At 40.4% G+C, this 15090-nt stretch overlaps 1 protein-coding gene across 1 annotated transcript in view; it reads left to right on the top strand.

Moving 5' to 3' along the window:
* Positions 1-15090, top strand: part of LOC117044643 (ALK tyrosine kinase receptor-like) — a 252823-nt gene that overhangs the window by 159035 nt on the left and 78698 nt on the right. Inside the window, exon 2 of the mRNA XM_033145451.1 lies at positions 8011-8130. Coding sequence (XP_033001342.1) covers positions 8011-8130 — 120 coding nt within the window. The remainder of the gene's footprint in view (positions 1-8010; positions 8131-15090) is intronic.

Raw genomic sequence — 15090 nt, 5'->3', positions numbered from 1 at the left:
ATGAGATCAAGAGCGCCATGGTAACTTGGAACGGGGCCTTTACTGTGGCTGCCCCTTTTCTGCAGAATGCCATTCCTGTCAAGATATGACAGGTACCCATTACCTGCATTTTCTGGAAACAATTGGAGTTGGGGGGTTAGCAGCAACCCACCACTGAATATTTTTTTTGAAACATGATCTTATGTCACCTCCTTCTTTGACAGTATTCGTTTGAAAAGTTTCATCATATTCTAGGCACCCATTCGTGTGAATATGAAAAAGGCTTTAATAGGTTTGAATTATTTAAATGTTCTGCATTCCCAAACCCCTGTCATTCAGGGCACCTTTGCATCCCCTGAAGTTTTATCATTTGCTCTCAGAAAGATCCCCATGTTGATGTTGGCGGCATGGGGATCTGTGCTCCAAAGGCACTTGCGTTCTTGAGGAAAATGCAAATTACTTGCACATTTAAAATTCAGGATTAGGCCTCATCAGTAAATCTTAAACCTCAGGCCAAAGCACACCAGTGTGCCATAAGGGGACTGCTGTTGTGCTGTGAGAAATGATTTTTTTCTTTTTTAAAACGAAGGCATCTGAGCGCTCAAAGTACACAGGCCTTCAGAGGAGCTTTTGCCCACTGCATCTCGGCACAGTTTTGTGCTCAGGCTTTGCTTCTTTCCCAGTCATTCCCTGCTGGGGCTGGACAGCTCTACCACATCTTTGCATTAGATGTGATGAGGTCACATAAAGACTTTCAGTGCAAGGATACAGCATGATTAGCTTCCCATGAAGCAGACATGCTCAGAACTATCCCAGAAACATGGGTAGGTTTCTTTTACTCTTTACACTAAACCTTTTGAGCCAGAAGAGTGAAAATTGCCTTCCTTCAGAAAGTTTGGGAAACTTTGGGCTGAATTAATTGTCTTGTGGTCAGCAGGAGGGTATGGGACTTGTCAAAGCTCCCTGACCTGGCCCAGTGCCCAAAACTGACCAGAGATGTTACAAGTACCTCCCATTTCGTAGCATGAAGAACTCTGAAAAAACAAAACAGCGACTTTTTCATACTCAGTTTAGCCACTCTGGCATTGTGGTTCATTTGGAAGGGGACAAATGAAGTGGGCTGTGATGAGGGGGAGGAGAAAAGGAGCTGCAGTTGGATGGTGGCGTAACAGCTAAAGGACATACATAATTCTGCAGGCAATCCTGAATTACACACCTCTTGTTCTTTAGACATCCCCTGCTTATATGTTGCATTATATAAGCATACCAATGAAAGGTTTCTCTCAAGTCCAGAGTACTAGTCCTAGTCTCTGAGTATCTGAGAGCAGTATTTGGCTCTAAGTTGTCCTTTAGGCAGGAATGTAAAAAATGGCCATATTTTTAAAAGCAGAATTTAAATGAAAAAGCTTGGAGAGGTTCAGCATGCCTTCTCTTCATGGTTTAATGTGCTACTAATATTTGAGCCGTCAGCCTCCTGTTGTAATTCATTCATTTATTTAAAAGGTTAGTATGGCTGCAGAAAAGTGATAAAGCACCTTAAACCAGGAAGGGTAGTTGCATGTTCCAACCAGAGTTAAAGTTCCTCAGTATATTTTGACTTTGAGTCCTGTGTCTCCAGAGGATACACAACGAGGGAGGTGGGGAGGAAAGCATATTTCCAACAGCAGAATATCCAGAAAATTTTAACCTTTGCTGGATCAAGGAATTAGAGGGGGCTCAGACATCATACAGCCTAACCCTGCCCATAAACTCACAACCACATTATCAGAAATTTATAAGATATAACAAAAAACTAATCTATATGAAACTATAGATTTCAGTGCTATGCCCCTCTGAGGTCTGTTCTAGGTGGCTGTCTAGTTGGCCTAATGATAACACCGGCCATGGGTGTTTGGGGAAGAACTGCTGCTGGTTGGGCTTCTGAGTCCATGCTATCACTGTACCTCTCTGTGTTATGAGAGCTTGCCTGCTTTCTAGGAAGAATATATCAGCAAGGTTTAGCACTGGGAGTGAGGTAGGGTGTGGGAGCTTTGGGTTTGCCGTGCGGTTGGCTGGCATTGCTGTACATGACATTGTGTGTGTTTGCTGGCAGGTAAGGGGCATATGTGTACGTTGATGGCTGACTGAACCAATGTTTAGGGAAGCTTTTAATGTTTAATAGACTGTTGTATTTTAATATTCTGTTGGAAGCCACCCAGAATGGCTGGGGAAACCCAGCGAGATGGGCGGGGTATAAATAATAAATTGTTGTTGTTGTTGTTGTTGTTGTTAAGGCGGAGCAGTTTTGACAGGGGTCATTCCAAGCACAGAGAACAGTTTAGCAGGAGACACAAGAGATTAAAAGTGAAAGACCAAAATACAATTTTAAGTTGAATTGTTCTGATGGCAGACTGCTGCAATTTTCCTCATGAGCCAATAGGAGTTATGTGAGAACTAGCCTTCTGTTGCAATCAGGCTGGTTTTCTACAAGTTTCAATTTCCTACTTACACATGAAAAGAAAAAAAAATTAAGCTGTCAAACACAAGTTATTAAAATGTAGGCGCTAAGAGTGAAAGGCCTCCATGACATGGCCTGCGTTCTGTGCCCCTGTTTTCTGTTGAGTTTACCTGCTTCCCTGATCAGAGCAGCAGAAGTGCTAATCTCACACTTTCAGAATCATGCTGGCCTGGCAGGTGTTTGGAGTGGATAGAGATGAAAATATACCTACCATCGTAGCTGATGTGGGGTCATTGGGACAGGATAATCCCCAAAGGCTTATACCGAACATTCTAATTTGTGACACTGAAATTCAGCGGGGTGTGAAGGTACCTGCTCCATGAGCCAACTCTCCAGAGGCTAAAAATAAAGTAACAAGTGAGAAATGCTCCGAGGTCAGACCTCATGCCAAGAATCTGCTACTTCAGCCAGATGATATTGCCTGCAGTTCTGTGCTGAAGTTAGTTTTCCTTCCCTATGGAAAGAGAAAAAAAAGTAAATATTACTTTTAACTTTACAGTCCTGGCTGTGGATGGTGACGGAACAGAGGAATATTATTTCATACTCTGTCAATTATATTTTGCAAATCTGGGCTTCCAGTATTTTACCTATTAGTTCAAGCCAGTACTTAACAGTGGGGATTTTATTTGCCACTAAACTTCTGTGCAGATGTTTGTGTTCTGTGACTTGTATTGATTGCTGTGTCTCACTCTCCTACCACGAACAGGTGCCTGTACATTAGCATTCGTGTGTGCTTCAGCCTTTAACATATTGAGAGCCATACGCTTGGATTGCATATCATAGCAGGATAGAGAATAAAGCCCTTGCAGCAAACCCTTCCTTTTTTTTTTTTTATAAGATTTTATTATTTTCTATTAAAACAAAGGGAGAACATAACATAAACAACAACATTCACAATATAAAAATACAAAATACAATACATAAACACAATACAAAAACATAATCAAACAATCACAATAAAAAGAAACATATACAAACCTTTAAACTAACATTTATCCTCTTACTTTTCTTGTTACTATCTTCTCTATTTTGAGGGACTTCCCCCATTCCCTCCACTGTCTTCAAAATCCTATATATCTTCAAGGTAGCTTTGTATCTTGTTCTATTCACATTAACTCAATTTTTAATACACTTTACTTTGCTTAATCATATCTTAACTTTAACACCAAATCTTAACACAATTCCTAACAATTAAATTTTTCACACAAAAATATCTTACCAACAATTTTATCTAACATATATCTACTAAAGCCGCTATTCTATTTAATTCTGCTCAGATATTCAATTTTACTGTTTTGACTAAATAATCCTTAAATTTCTTCCAATCCCTTGACACCTTCTCCTCCCTCTGGTCCCGGATTCTGGCGGTCAGCTCTGCGAGTTCCATATATTCCATCATCTTCATCTGCCATTCTTCCACCGTTGGTATCTCTTCGCCTTTCCATGTTCTTGCCAATAAGATTCTAGCTGCTGTTGTGGCATACATAAAAAACACTCTATCCTGACTGGGTATCTCTTCATTGGTTATGCTCAGGAGAAATGCCTCTGGTTTCTTACAAAAGGTAACCTTCATTACCTTCTTGAGTTCGTTATAAATCTTATCCCAGAAAGCATTTACCGCTGGGCACAACCACCACATATGAAAAAAGGTACCTTTCGCATGTTTACATTTCCAACATACATCTGACATTTTGGTATTCATCCTGGCTATCTTAACTGGTGTCTGCAAGTATTTAATTTCTTTTTGGATTTTAACACATCTGGGATGTCCTCTTAATTCTTTTTCCTTTTCTTTGATTGATTTCAACAATCTCTCCATCTCTGCATTTTGTTGTCTCTTCTTTTTTGCTTTTTCACTAATGAGAAATCCTCTCATTACAGCTTTACTTGCATCCCAAGCGATTCTTTTCTCCACTTCGGAGCTCCAATTTATCTGAAAATATTCTTTCATCTTTTTCGCCGCTCTTTCCACTAGCTTGGTGTCTCTCATCAAAGCGTCATCCATTCTCCATCTAAAAGAGTCCTTGGAAATCATTTTTAAATTTAACTGTACAGGGTTATGGTCTGAAAGAGTTTTAGGGCCAATTTCTGCCTTTTGTATTTTTGGAGCCAATTCATTCGAAATCCAAATATAATCTATCCTCGACCATGACTGCTGAGGTTCGCTGAAGTATGTTGCCTCTGTATCTGTGGGATTTTTTAATCTCCAAGAGTCCACCAAATTCAGATTATCCACCATTTCAAAGAAAGTCTTTGGGAGTTTCCCATCGTTCGTTAATTTAGTTCTTTGAGATCTGTCCATTAATGTGGAAACTGCACCATTAAAATCTCCAAGGCAAACTAATTTATAATCCAAATAATCCAACAGCAAATCATGTATTTTCTTATAAAAAATTGACTTTCCATCATTTGGTGCATAAAGTCCCAGAATCAAGAATTTTTCGCCTTGTATGTTAATTTCAATTGCGATGTATCTCCCTTCTTCATCTTTAAAAAGCTGTCTTGGGCTATATTTCTCCTTTGCGTATATCACTACTCCTCTCTTCTTGGCCTTATCCGATGATATAAACTCTTGGCCTAATTTTTTGTTCTGTAGTAATCTTCTATGACGTCGGGCTATGTGGGTTTCCTGTAAGCATATTATATCCAAATTCTTCTTTTCTATGCTGTAAAACACTCTGCGTCTCTTTGGTCTCTGATTCAATCCCCGGACATTCCATGTCATTAACTTGAGCGCCATTTTCCTTTCTCTAGTCTTCTCCTCCAGTTGCTTCTCCTTTCTTGTCTTCCTCTGGATCCTTGCCTGGGCTGGGTAGGCTTGGTGGTGGTCCCGGCGGTGGTGGAAATACCTCTGGAAACCTGTAGAATTGTGCTGGGTCGAGTGGTGTGCCTTTAAATTGTTCCAGGTGCTTGTCCAAAAACTTCTGCTTCTCCGCCAGGGACCTTATTCTTATCTTTTTTCCTTCAAACGTAAATGCCAGGCCTTCTGGAAATTCCCAACTGAAGGGGATTTTCCTTTTTCTAAGCTCAGTTGCCAGATCGTTGTAGGGAACTCTTTTGTCAAGGAAAAATCTGGGGATATCCTTATAAAAAATTACTTTATTCTGCTCAACCACCAGGTTGTTTCTATAATGCAAGTCCAGAAAGTAGTCTCTGTCGTGTCGATCGTGTAGCACAATCAAACAGTCACTGACTGTTTTGCTGCTTTTCTTTCCTCTGGAGCCTCTTGGACCAAATCTGAAGGCCTTCACTATGCGTGCTGAGACGTTGATTTCTTCTATCTCCCAAAATCCTGAGAATAACTTCACTATGTAGTCTTTTAGGTCTTCCCCTTCCAGTTCTGGAAGATTTCTTAGGCGGATGTTGCCCTCTCTTTGATGTAGTTGCAGAAACGCGAGGGACTCTTCAACAGACCTCTGTCGTGATCCAATACTCTCTATCTGTTCCAAATCTAGATTATCCAATTTTTCCTCCACCTTTTTTATTTTTTCCTTGACCACTTTAATTTCCTCTGAGTCCTTTTTCAAGGTGGTCACCTCTTGCCCAATCCTATTAATCTCTTCTCTGTTCTTCCTTACGTTCTCCTCAATTTGTCCAATGGATTTCTCTAGGGTCTGCGTAGAATTTTTAATGTCAGCTTTTATATCAGCTTGTAATTTTTCTATTGCTGAATTCACTGCTGTATTTCCTGATGAAACTTGATCTTGTGTTTGCTTCAACCCGTCAGTCACGCTTTTCAATCCTGCTGCAATTTCTGCAACACTAACAACTAATTTCTCCATTTGTTCCTGTAGAGTTAGGGAAACAGAGCCTTTTCTTTTTTCAGAGCCAGTTCCTTTTGATCTAAGTTCCATTCCTTGTGGGCTCTGTAACTGTAATCTCAAGGTCACTCCAGTTTCTGTAGTAACAATCTCAGACATTCACATCAGAAGGCCAACAGTCCCAAAAGTAAACACCAGGTGGCCAGCAGCTCAGTCCTGAGAACAAAGAGGCTGCTGAGCCAGGAGCCCACACCAGTCCCGAAAATCCAACTTTTAGGCAAAGGGTTTTAATTTTCCAAAATATAAGTTCCTTAAAGCCAAGAAGGGCCCATTTTCGTGTAGCCCAAGTCAGTCACAGTTCCTAACTTGCAGTGTTACCACCAAAGTCCACAAAGTAACTTGTATCTGATTACAAAAAAGTCAGAATGTCTCCACTGGTAAACAGTCACTGAAACACCAACAAAGGAAAAAAAAATGGCAACAATGTATCACAGCCCGCTACTGACCCGGAATCCTAATCCAGAGGGTGAGGGGCATCTTCTTTTGCCATATCAACTGTTTTTAAGTCTTTAAACATCCTTTAAACAACTTTTAATCAACTTTTAAAAAGTTCGCAAAACTTTTCCGTTAGTCGCGGCTTTGATCTTTTAGCGCTACCAAGCTCGCGCAAACAGTTTAAAGGGAACAGGCTTCCTTTTGCAGTTCCTCTGCAAGCAGTGCTCTTAAAACTTGTAAAAATAATCCAATTCTTTAACTTACAGAGTTTCTTTGGAAATTTCTATGCAGGAAGTGCCGGGTGCTCGAGTCTGGCGGGATCGCTGCTTTGATCCTCCGCAGGCAGACGCTTCTTCAGTCCCGTGCCGGCGCTCCGCTCGCCCGATTTTCCCCCTTACGAGGGTCAATCGGGAACGGAGACGGCACGTCTGGGACCCACGAAGCTCAGGTCCACGGGACGCTCTTCCCGTGGCTTTAAGGGACCCGTGGCGCAGGCACAGAAGTCCCTAAAGCCTGGCGGAGGGCGGAGCCGTCAGACTCCCGTCCGCCATTGACCGGCACCTAACCGGAAGTCAAACCCTTCCATAGGATGTGGTGATGAGACCACCCAACTAAAGAATTTTTGAAAACAATTTCACAAACCATAGGCATGGATGAAAGTCGTCGTGAAAAACATGCCCACTTCACTTTGGCTCAGCTCTAATTTTGACCCACAATAGCAATTGCGAGTACAGAATCATAGGTTGGCATTTTCTCTGGTTAGATATGGTTTCCATTTCACATTCAAGATTGGTGAAAAGTTCACGCCGCTAATTAAACTTGTATTTACAAAGCTGAATTGTTTCTAACAATTTCTAATTTCTCTGTTCCAACAAGCATGACCTCCCCCCCAATTCACTTCTGGGAAGGTTTCGTATGGGAGGAAGCTGGCAACTACTGCCCAGTGTGCCTGCGGTGTCTTTGCTTTTATGTGCACCATTGAACAGTTGGGGCATTGCTGTCAGTTTTGACAACACTGCTCACCCCTCTCCCCACAGGTGATCAATAGTAATTTGGTCTTGCATGCGGCACTGAATGTGTAGCTCACGGTTGCATATCAGTTTCTCTGAACTGCTACTATTGGGTAATGTTGGTTAATTGCTATTCATGCTCACTTGCAAGGATAATTTCAAATAGATGTACTAAACTGAATGTTTTTTCTGGTTGGCATGTGCTATTCTTATATTAATATATCAATTATTATTTTTTTGCATCATGATCTCTTTCTTTTATTGGTAGGTGTCAACATTCCAGAATCTCCAACAAATATTCCTCCACGTTCTTTGGATTTTACTGCTTGGAATCTGTCCTGGGTCATGAGAGATTCCTACCCTTCCTTTGTTCCCAGAGGGCGGCACTGTAAGTACACCCATCTTACATTCCCAGTAATTTGGAAATGATCCGATGTTAAAATAAATGACCACCTAGATAAGTTTTCAAAGATGGTGTTTCCTAAAATAATGCCACATCATAAATGATTTCAGGTGATCATCCAGGGTCCTGTTAACTTAAGGATGAGCTCACACCTTTGTATATTCATTTGACAACCTTGTTAATCATTCATATGATTATGTTATTTGTTTGTTTGTAAAATTTATTAGCAACATATTTTTGGCATGGCAACATACAGAAATTATGCATTACAACATTAACAGTTTCAAGTAACACATAGCCCTAATGATAAACAAATAAGTTTAATATGTTTTTAAAACTTTTTTTTAAAAATATACAAAAATAGTAGCATGAAAATAGCTGCTTCAATTGAGATAGTGACTGAAGTAGAGTGTTAAAAATGCCTTGACAAATACAAGAATCTTAACCACCCAGCCAAAGACAAGTAGTGACACTACCTGGAAATCATCTTTCAAAAAGATATCCCACAAAATGTCCTACTCTGAGCACTACTGATTTCAGCTGGCAAATTGATAAATGATCAAGGGTTCGGTTGCAGTTCTTTAGGCACAGGGAGGTTTATATGGGTGAAACTGGTCATATGTTATTCCTGCATTGTAGGGGGTTGAACTAGATGTACCTTCTAACTCAACAGTTCCATGATGAGTCGTTTTGTACCATTTCTTCCATAACCCCAAACCAGTTCCAAAAATGGGAGCCCCATTGTGAGAGGATTAACCTTATCATCATACACTATCATCCATCAGTGCCCAACCTGAATTTATATGCACTGAGAATTTGTTTGCATTTGGCAAAACACACACTCATCTGCTGTGCTACTGAATTCATCCTTCCTTGTTTTGCTTTAGATCAGGATGGGCAATTTCTGACCTTTTATATCTTGCTGGTCTACAAGTCCCATCGTACCTGACCACTCATCATGCTGGTTGGGAGTTGGGAGTCCAACAGCATCTTGAGGGTCACAGGTCCCCCCTTTTCTGATTTATACAGTGATTTAATTTCACTGAAGTTTCTTCTTTGGAGAATTACTTTTGCAATACAATATTAGCACATTGTAGAAGGAATACCAGGCATCAAGATTTTTTTTTTTGGGGGGGCGGGGAGGTCACACTTTTGACAGTTTATATCAAATTAGGCCATGGCAAGAACCCCATGAATTATAGTGTGGAAAAACATGACATAGCCAAAGTATAAACCAACACAGTAGAGCGGTAGTCTCGTAATCTGGGGAACCGGGTTCGCGTCTCCGCTCCTCCACATGCAGCTGCTGGGTGACCTTGGGCTAGTCACACTTCTTTGAAGTCTCTCAGCCCCACTCACCTCACAGAGTGTTTGTTGTGGGGGAGGAAGGGAAAGGAGAATGTTAGCTGCTTTGAGACTCCTTCGGGTAGTGATAAAGCAGGTTATCAAATCCAAACTCCTCTTCTTCTTCTTCTTCTTCTTCTTCTTCTTCTTCTTCTTCTTCTTCTTCTTCTTCTTCGTCCCTAGCTGCTACTGTAAGTATATGTAGCTGAAACAATCCCATATCCTACCTCCAATTTCCTCCCCTTCGTTTGTTACTTTTTAAATGTATATTATTAGATCGTAAGATCCTCAGGGTAGGGGACTCTCAAAGTACCCATATCAAAGGCATTACGGTATATTCATCGAAAAATAACTAAAACACCGAATGTTGGAAACTACCTTAAGATGTTTGCAAAGGGTGGTGTGAAAGCATTTTAAATCAATAAAAAAATAAAACAAATATATCTTGTGTTAGGACAGGTAACCCTAATGAACAGCCTATTCAAATGGCAATATAGCTAGGTCTGTTTGTGGGTTGGGTACCACTTGTCTGTGTTTAAAGGAAGGGCCATAGCTCAGTGGCTGAGCATCTGCTTTGCACATAGAAGGTCTTAGGTTCAATCCCTGGCAACTCCTGGTGGAACTGGGAGAGACCCCTGCCTAAAATCCCAGTCAGTGTAGACAACACAGAGCAAATGCACCAGTTGCCTGACTCTGTACAAGGCACCATCCTTGGTTCCTGCACTGAGATAAATGTAATGGACAAAGCAGGAGAAATTGCAGACACTTCAAATGATAATATGATGATGTAATTATTGCAAAACTTGCCATCACTGGTTTGTTGAAAACATCAGTCTGGTAGCCAACTGCAAAAGGGCATATGAGTCACTGGCACCATCTTTTAACTGATGTTTGGCATCTGACTTCACTATGGAGTCAGTATGGGCTTTATTATAATGGTTTCTTTCAGAGTAATATGGGTCCTGCATAGGCATTCTTGCAGTCCTTGTGGCATCCGGAAAGGCTATATTCAGCATTCCTTTTGGAAGATGAAGGAGGATGAATCTATTGCCAGCCTCTTGTGGGAACAGATGAGGTGGAAAAAGGCTAATAAGATTTACTCACCCCAAGCCTCTAATTATCTGCTTGAGGAAAAAGTTTGACCTACGTGTGTGAAGGCATCACATATTTCTCTAAATTTATGTCTTAGCCTTTTATGCTGTACAGTACACATTTGTTCAAATAGCAGAGAATATCTGCTCCCTGCTTTTGTAGCCACCTGAACAATGAGAACCCTCAAATTTCGTCTTAGGCTAACATATTTTTCTTCTTCTTGTGTCTTCTAATATATTAATCATTTCATCCAGCAGAAAACATTTGGTTTAGAAGTTTAAATAAGACCCTAACATAACTTCATTTCATTCAGCAAAAACATTTGGTTAAGAAGTTTAAATAAGACCCTAACATAACTCATGTGCATGCACACGAAAGCTCATACCAATAACAAACTTAGTTGGTCTCTGAAGTGCTACTGGAAGGAATTTTTGTTTGTTTGTTTGTTTGTTTGTTTCAACTATGGCAGACCAACACGGCTACTTACCTGTAACCAGCTCCATTTGTTGTATTAGCATGTACATAAATGAATATTGCCCCATTAATGCACACACACCGCCATTTTGCATATTTGAAAACTGAGCTAAAGTGCGGCTAAACAATTTAAGGTCTTTCAAACCTCTCAGCCCTCTTTTTCTAAAGATCTCTCCACTCCCATATAACAAATGAATAAATCATTTCCTAACAGTTTACAGCCTTGTTGCCTGATTAAGATTACAAGTGTGTGTTAACAAAAACTTCTATTAAAACTTTGTTTGCCTAACAGTCTGATGGGACCCTCCTAATTAAGTGACTGGCACTGCTGAAGTGAGGAAATATTAGTCTTCTTAATTATTTTTTTCCTTGTTCTGTTAATTGATTGATGTCTTTGATTGAAAGCCGAAATAAATTATTTTTATAGTATTCCCCTCCCCTGCAATACACACACACACACGAAGGGAAATGTTGAATGCTTAAGTCTTGACTGCATATCTAAAACTGCATAATTCACAAGAGAAAGTCACCAGCTTCTTTGAAACCGCAGCAGGAATGATATAGTAACAGGCACTCCTCATTGTTTATTGTTAATACCACCTATTTCCATTAATAGATGAACTTACGTTGATTACTGGTCATGTCAGTCAGAACACAGCTTCTTTATTCAGTATCACCTTCTTTCTAATGCCAGAGTTCAGCAACCCATTGTCTATCAGTCTGGAAGTGAAACGGGGCTGTGCAAAAGTTAAAGTAGTGGTATATGTATATGCAGTAGCATCTGTAGCTCTACAGAAGCATATTAGTTTTGATGTAACCTTAGTTCTTAAAATAAATGCCAAACACGGAATTAGGAGAAATCAAGAGTAAGCGTTTTATTGCTGAGCAATAAGGTCCAGTGAATCATCTCCAAAAATCTGGACATCCATCACAGGTGTCCAAAGGTTTTTATAGATCCTTCAAACGTTACATATTCATATCTTGCATTAAGCATCAAGCCAATAAGCGTATGACAGCATATAACAGCACCCCAGAAATCTAACCCTCTTGTCCCCAGAAGACTCTGTGAACTTCACCCTAGTTAGCTGAAGCAAGGAGATTCACTTCTGCTTTCTTGTAACGACCTTCTGCCCCAGTGTGAACTCTCCCCCAATTCCTTTCGTTGGGCCATTGTTTTAGCTTGGTAAGCATATAAATCTCATTATGTCAGACTTGATCAAAACACTATATGTATCTCAAACACCCAGAACATTCTGCAGACATCTTCTTTCTCTCAACATCCTGTCTCACTTGGGGACATAGGACCCATGACATAATTTATTTCTTCTGTGGTCAACCTGCCTAGCTAGATATTTTCTGCTTGGCTCAGCTGTAACCCACAAACTCTTTGTAAGAAGCATTCCTTACAATGCACAGTCTTAATTCATAAATGGCTACTCAAAATATATTGCAAGCATATGATTGATCAGAAATATAAGCATACAGTATAAAGCAAAGGTGAGATTATATATATTCCCAGGTTACAACAGTTTAGAAGTGAAAAGGGAGAAGGAGCAGGAAAGAGCTATGAGTTCTAGAATCTGAATGGTGAGAATGATTGAGCCATCAAACATTGAGAATTTTGGGGCCAAGGATGGAGGGTTAAGAGAACCAGCCTGTTTGAGCCCCTAAGATGTTATAGAAACCTACAGGGAGGATTGCTTTTATTTTATTTATTTAAATAATTTTTACCCCCCCCCCACACACACCCAGAGCAGTTTACAGAAAGTAAAAATAAAATAAAAAATCTTCCTCTCTGGCTTACAATATAAAAATACACGACACAAAAAGAAAACGGATTAGGAGGAAAGAAGAAATAAGCAAACTTGAGGACAAGTTTATGTTCAAGGGTTTGTGTGCCATGAAGTTAAAAAAAAAACACTCCTCCCAAACCACTCTGGAACAGGAGCCTTATGGCATTGGTCAGAACTTTTGAAGGGAGGTTTCAGGAAGAGGGGGGGGGAAATCTTCACCATTTCAGAAGTGTACCCCCCCCAGCCCAGCAGCCAGTGTACTCATGGGTACACAGTACACCTTTGTTGTTGTTGTTGTTGTTGTTAGAAAAACACTGTTTAAAAGTGTGGCACTTACTGTAACAACTTCATGGTGAGTACTGGCAACTTTATTTCTAGCAGAAAAGCACTGCCAGTAGCAATATAGGGCTAGGCACATAACTTGCCTGTAAGTCAGAGCTTTCCAAATTGTGTGTCGCGACAGTGTGTAAGTGTGTCGCACGAATACTCCCAGGACTAGAAAGGGGTTAGTTTAACCTCCGGTTTGCTAGTAAAACTGAATTATTTTGTTGTGAAATGATGCAGGTCTAAAAGGTGTGTCACCAACATAAAAAGCTGAGAAAGCTCTGCTGTAAATATACTTAGGACATGAGATGTGATGGCATCATCTGGACTGACCAAACTGCACCGTTCCCCAAGCTTATAATGGATGCACTTTGTTTTAGTCAAGGCAAGGCAACATATAGTCAGTAAGTTTTCCACTATTGCCTACTCCTTCTTTCAAAGCCCAATCCAAATTCCATTGAGGTCATTAAAGGCACTCAATTAATTTCATTTGGTTTACGGCCAGGTTCCCAGTTCTTAGAGTGATTTTCTCACTGGCCTGTTGTACTTACTCCATCTCACATTGGCAAGTGCTTGAGATCTTGAAGCCAAGAGCTTCTTAAACATGCTCTCAGCATTGACTTAGTGTTGCATCTCCAGTTTCCATTGCTGATAGTACTCTAACTTGAGGCTTACATGATGCTCAGCACCCAGCCTTGTATTTTACTTCTTGGCTCAGCTGAGGTAATTATTAATCCACTCTGCTGTGAAATTATTCATAAAATGATAAATGATGCAACGCTATGCCAGTGCTTAGTATAGCTAAGACAAATTGACCATTCCATATATGTGATCCAAGTTCAGGTATCTACATGTGGACCAATGCCAGTACTGAGAAACCTTTTTGAGAAGATTGTGAAATTTGTTTCTTTCTGAATGCATCTGCCACTTTTCTCATCTCTCTGTTCTGCAACTGTGGTGAACTTTGCATTGCATGACGCAGATTAACCTTTTCACTCAATTTGATTTGTTTTTAGAATGTGTTACTATTAATTTACCGTTGCCGTTTTTTGTGGTTTATCTGCTGTTTTTAATTGATATTGTTTTTGTTTGTCATTTTTATTTATTAAATTTATATACCACCCTATAGGGTAAAGGTGAAGGATCCCTGGACGGTTAAGTCTAGTCAAAGGCAACTATGGGGTTGTGGCTCTCATCTCGCTTTCAGGCCGAGGGAGCCGGTGTTTGTCCATAGACAGCTTTCTGGGTCATGTGGCCAGCATGACTGAACTGCTTCTGGCGCAATGGAACACCGTGACAGAAACCAGAGTGCACGGAAATACCAGTTACCTTCCTGCCACAGCAGTACCTATCTATTTACTTGCACTGGTGTGCTTTCGAATTGCTAGGTTGGCAGGAGCTGGGACAAAGCAACAGGAGCTCACTCTGTTGCGGGGATTTGAACCACCGACCTTCCAATTTGCAAGCCCAAGAGGCTCGTAGATCTCAGGGCAGTTCACAACATGTTATATCCTATCCTTCCTTAAAAGAGCCTAAGAAGGAACACATGAGAATATCACAGTTTATCCTTATCCTTAAAAGTTTATCCTTAAAAAAAAAAAAAATCATCTAAGAGATAGTGCCTGGCTTAGCTGACTCAGTGGCTGCACTCTCATGCCCTCCTGCTCTCACTGAGGCAAACAGAAGCAGTAATCCCTTTCCTGCTCTTTTAGGCCTGTAGCCAATATCCACTCCAGTACATGTAGGAATGGTTGAGCGACTCAATATTGTTGAATTCCTATAGGAACTGAATTGATCTACATATCACAGACTAATGTGCAGATTTGAACTTAGTTATCCGCCAGCTTTTGTACTTCTCAAATGTTCTGATATAGTTCTCAGCTAAAGGGAAAGTATCAACCTGCATTTTTTAAAAAGG

This window comes from Lacerta agilis, chromosome 3 (assembly GCF_009819535.1).
Source record: "Lacerta agilis isolate rLacAgi1 chromosome 3, rLacAgi1.pri, whole genome shotgun sequence".
Taxonomy (NCBI): domain Eukaryota; kingdom Metazoa; phylum Chordata; class Lepidosauria; order Squamata; family Lacertidae; genus Lacerta; species Lacerta agilis.
The sequence above is the reverse complement of the archived record's forward strand: the minus strand, read 5'-3'. Positions and strand labels throughout refer to the sequence as shown.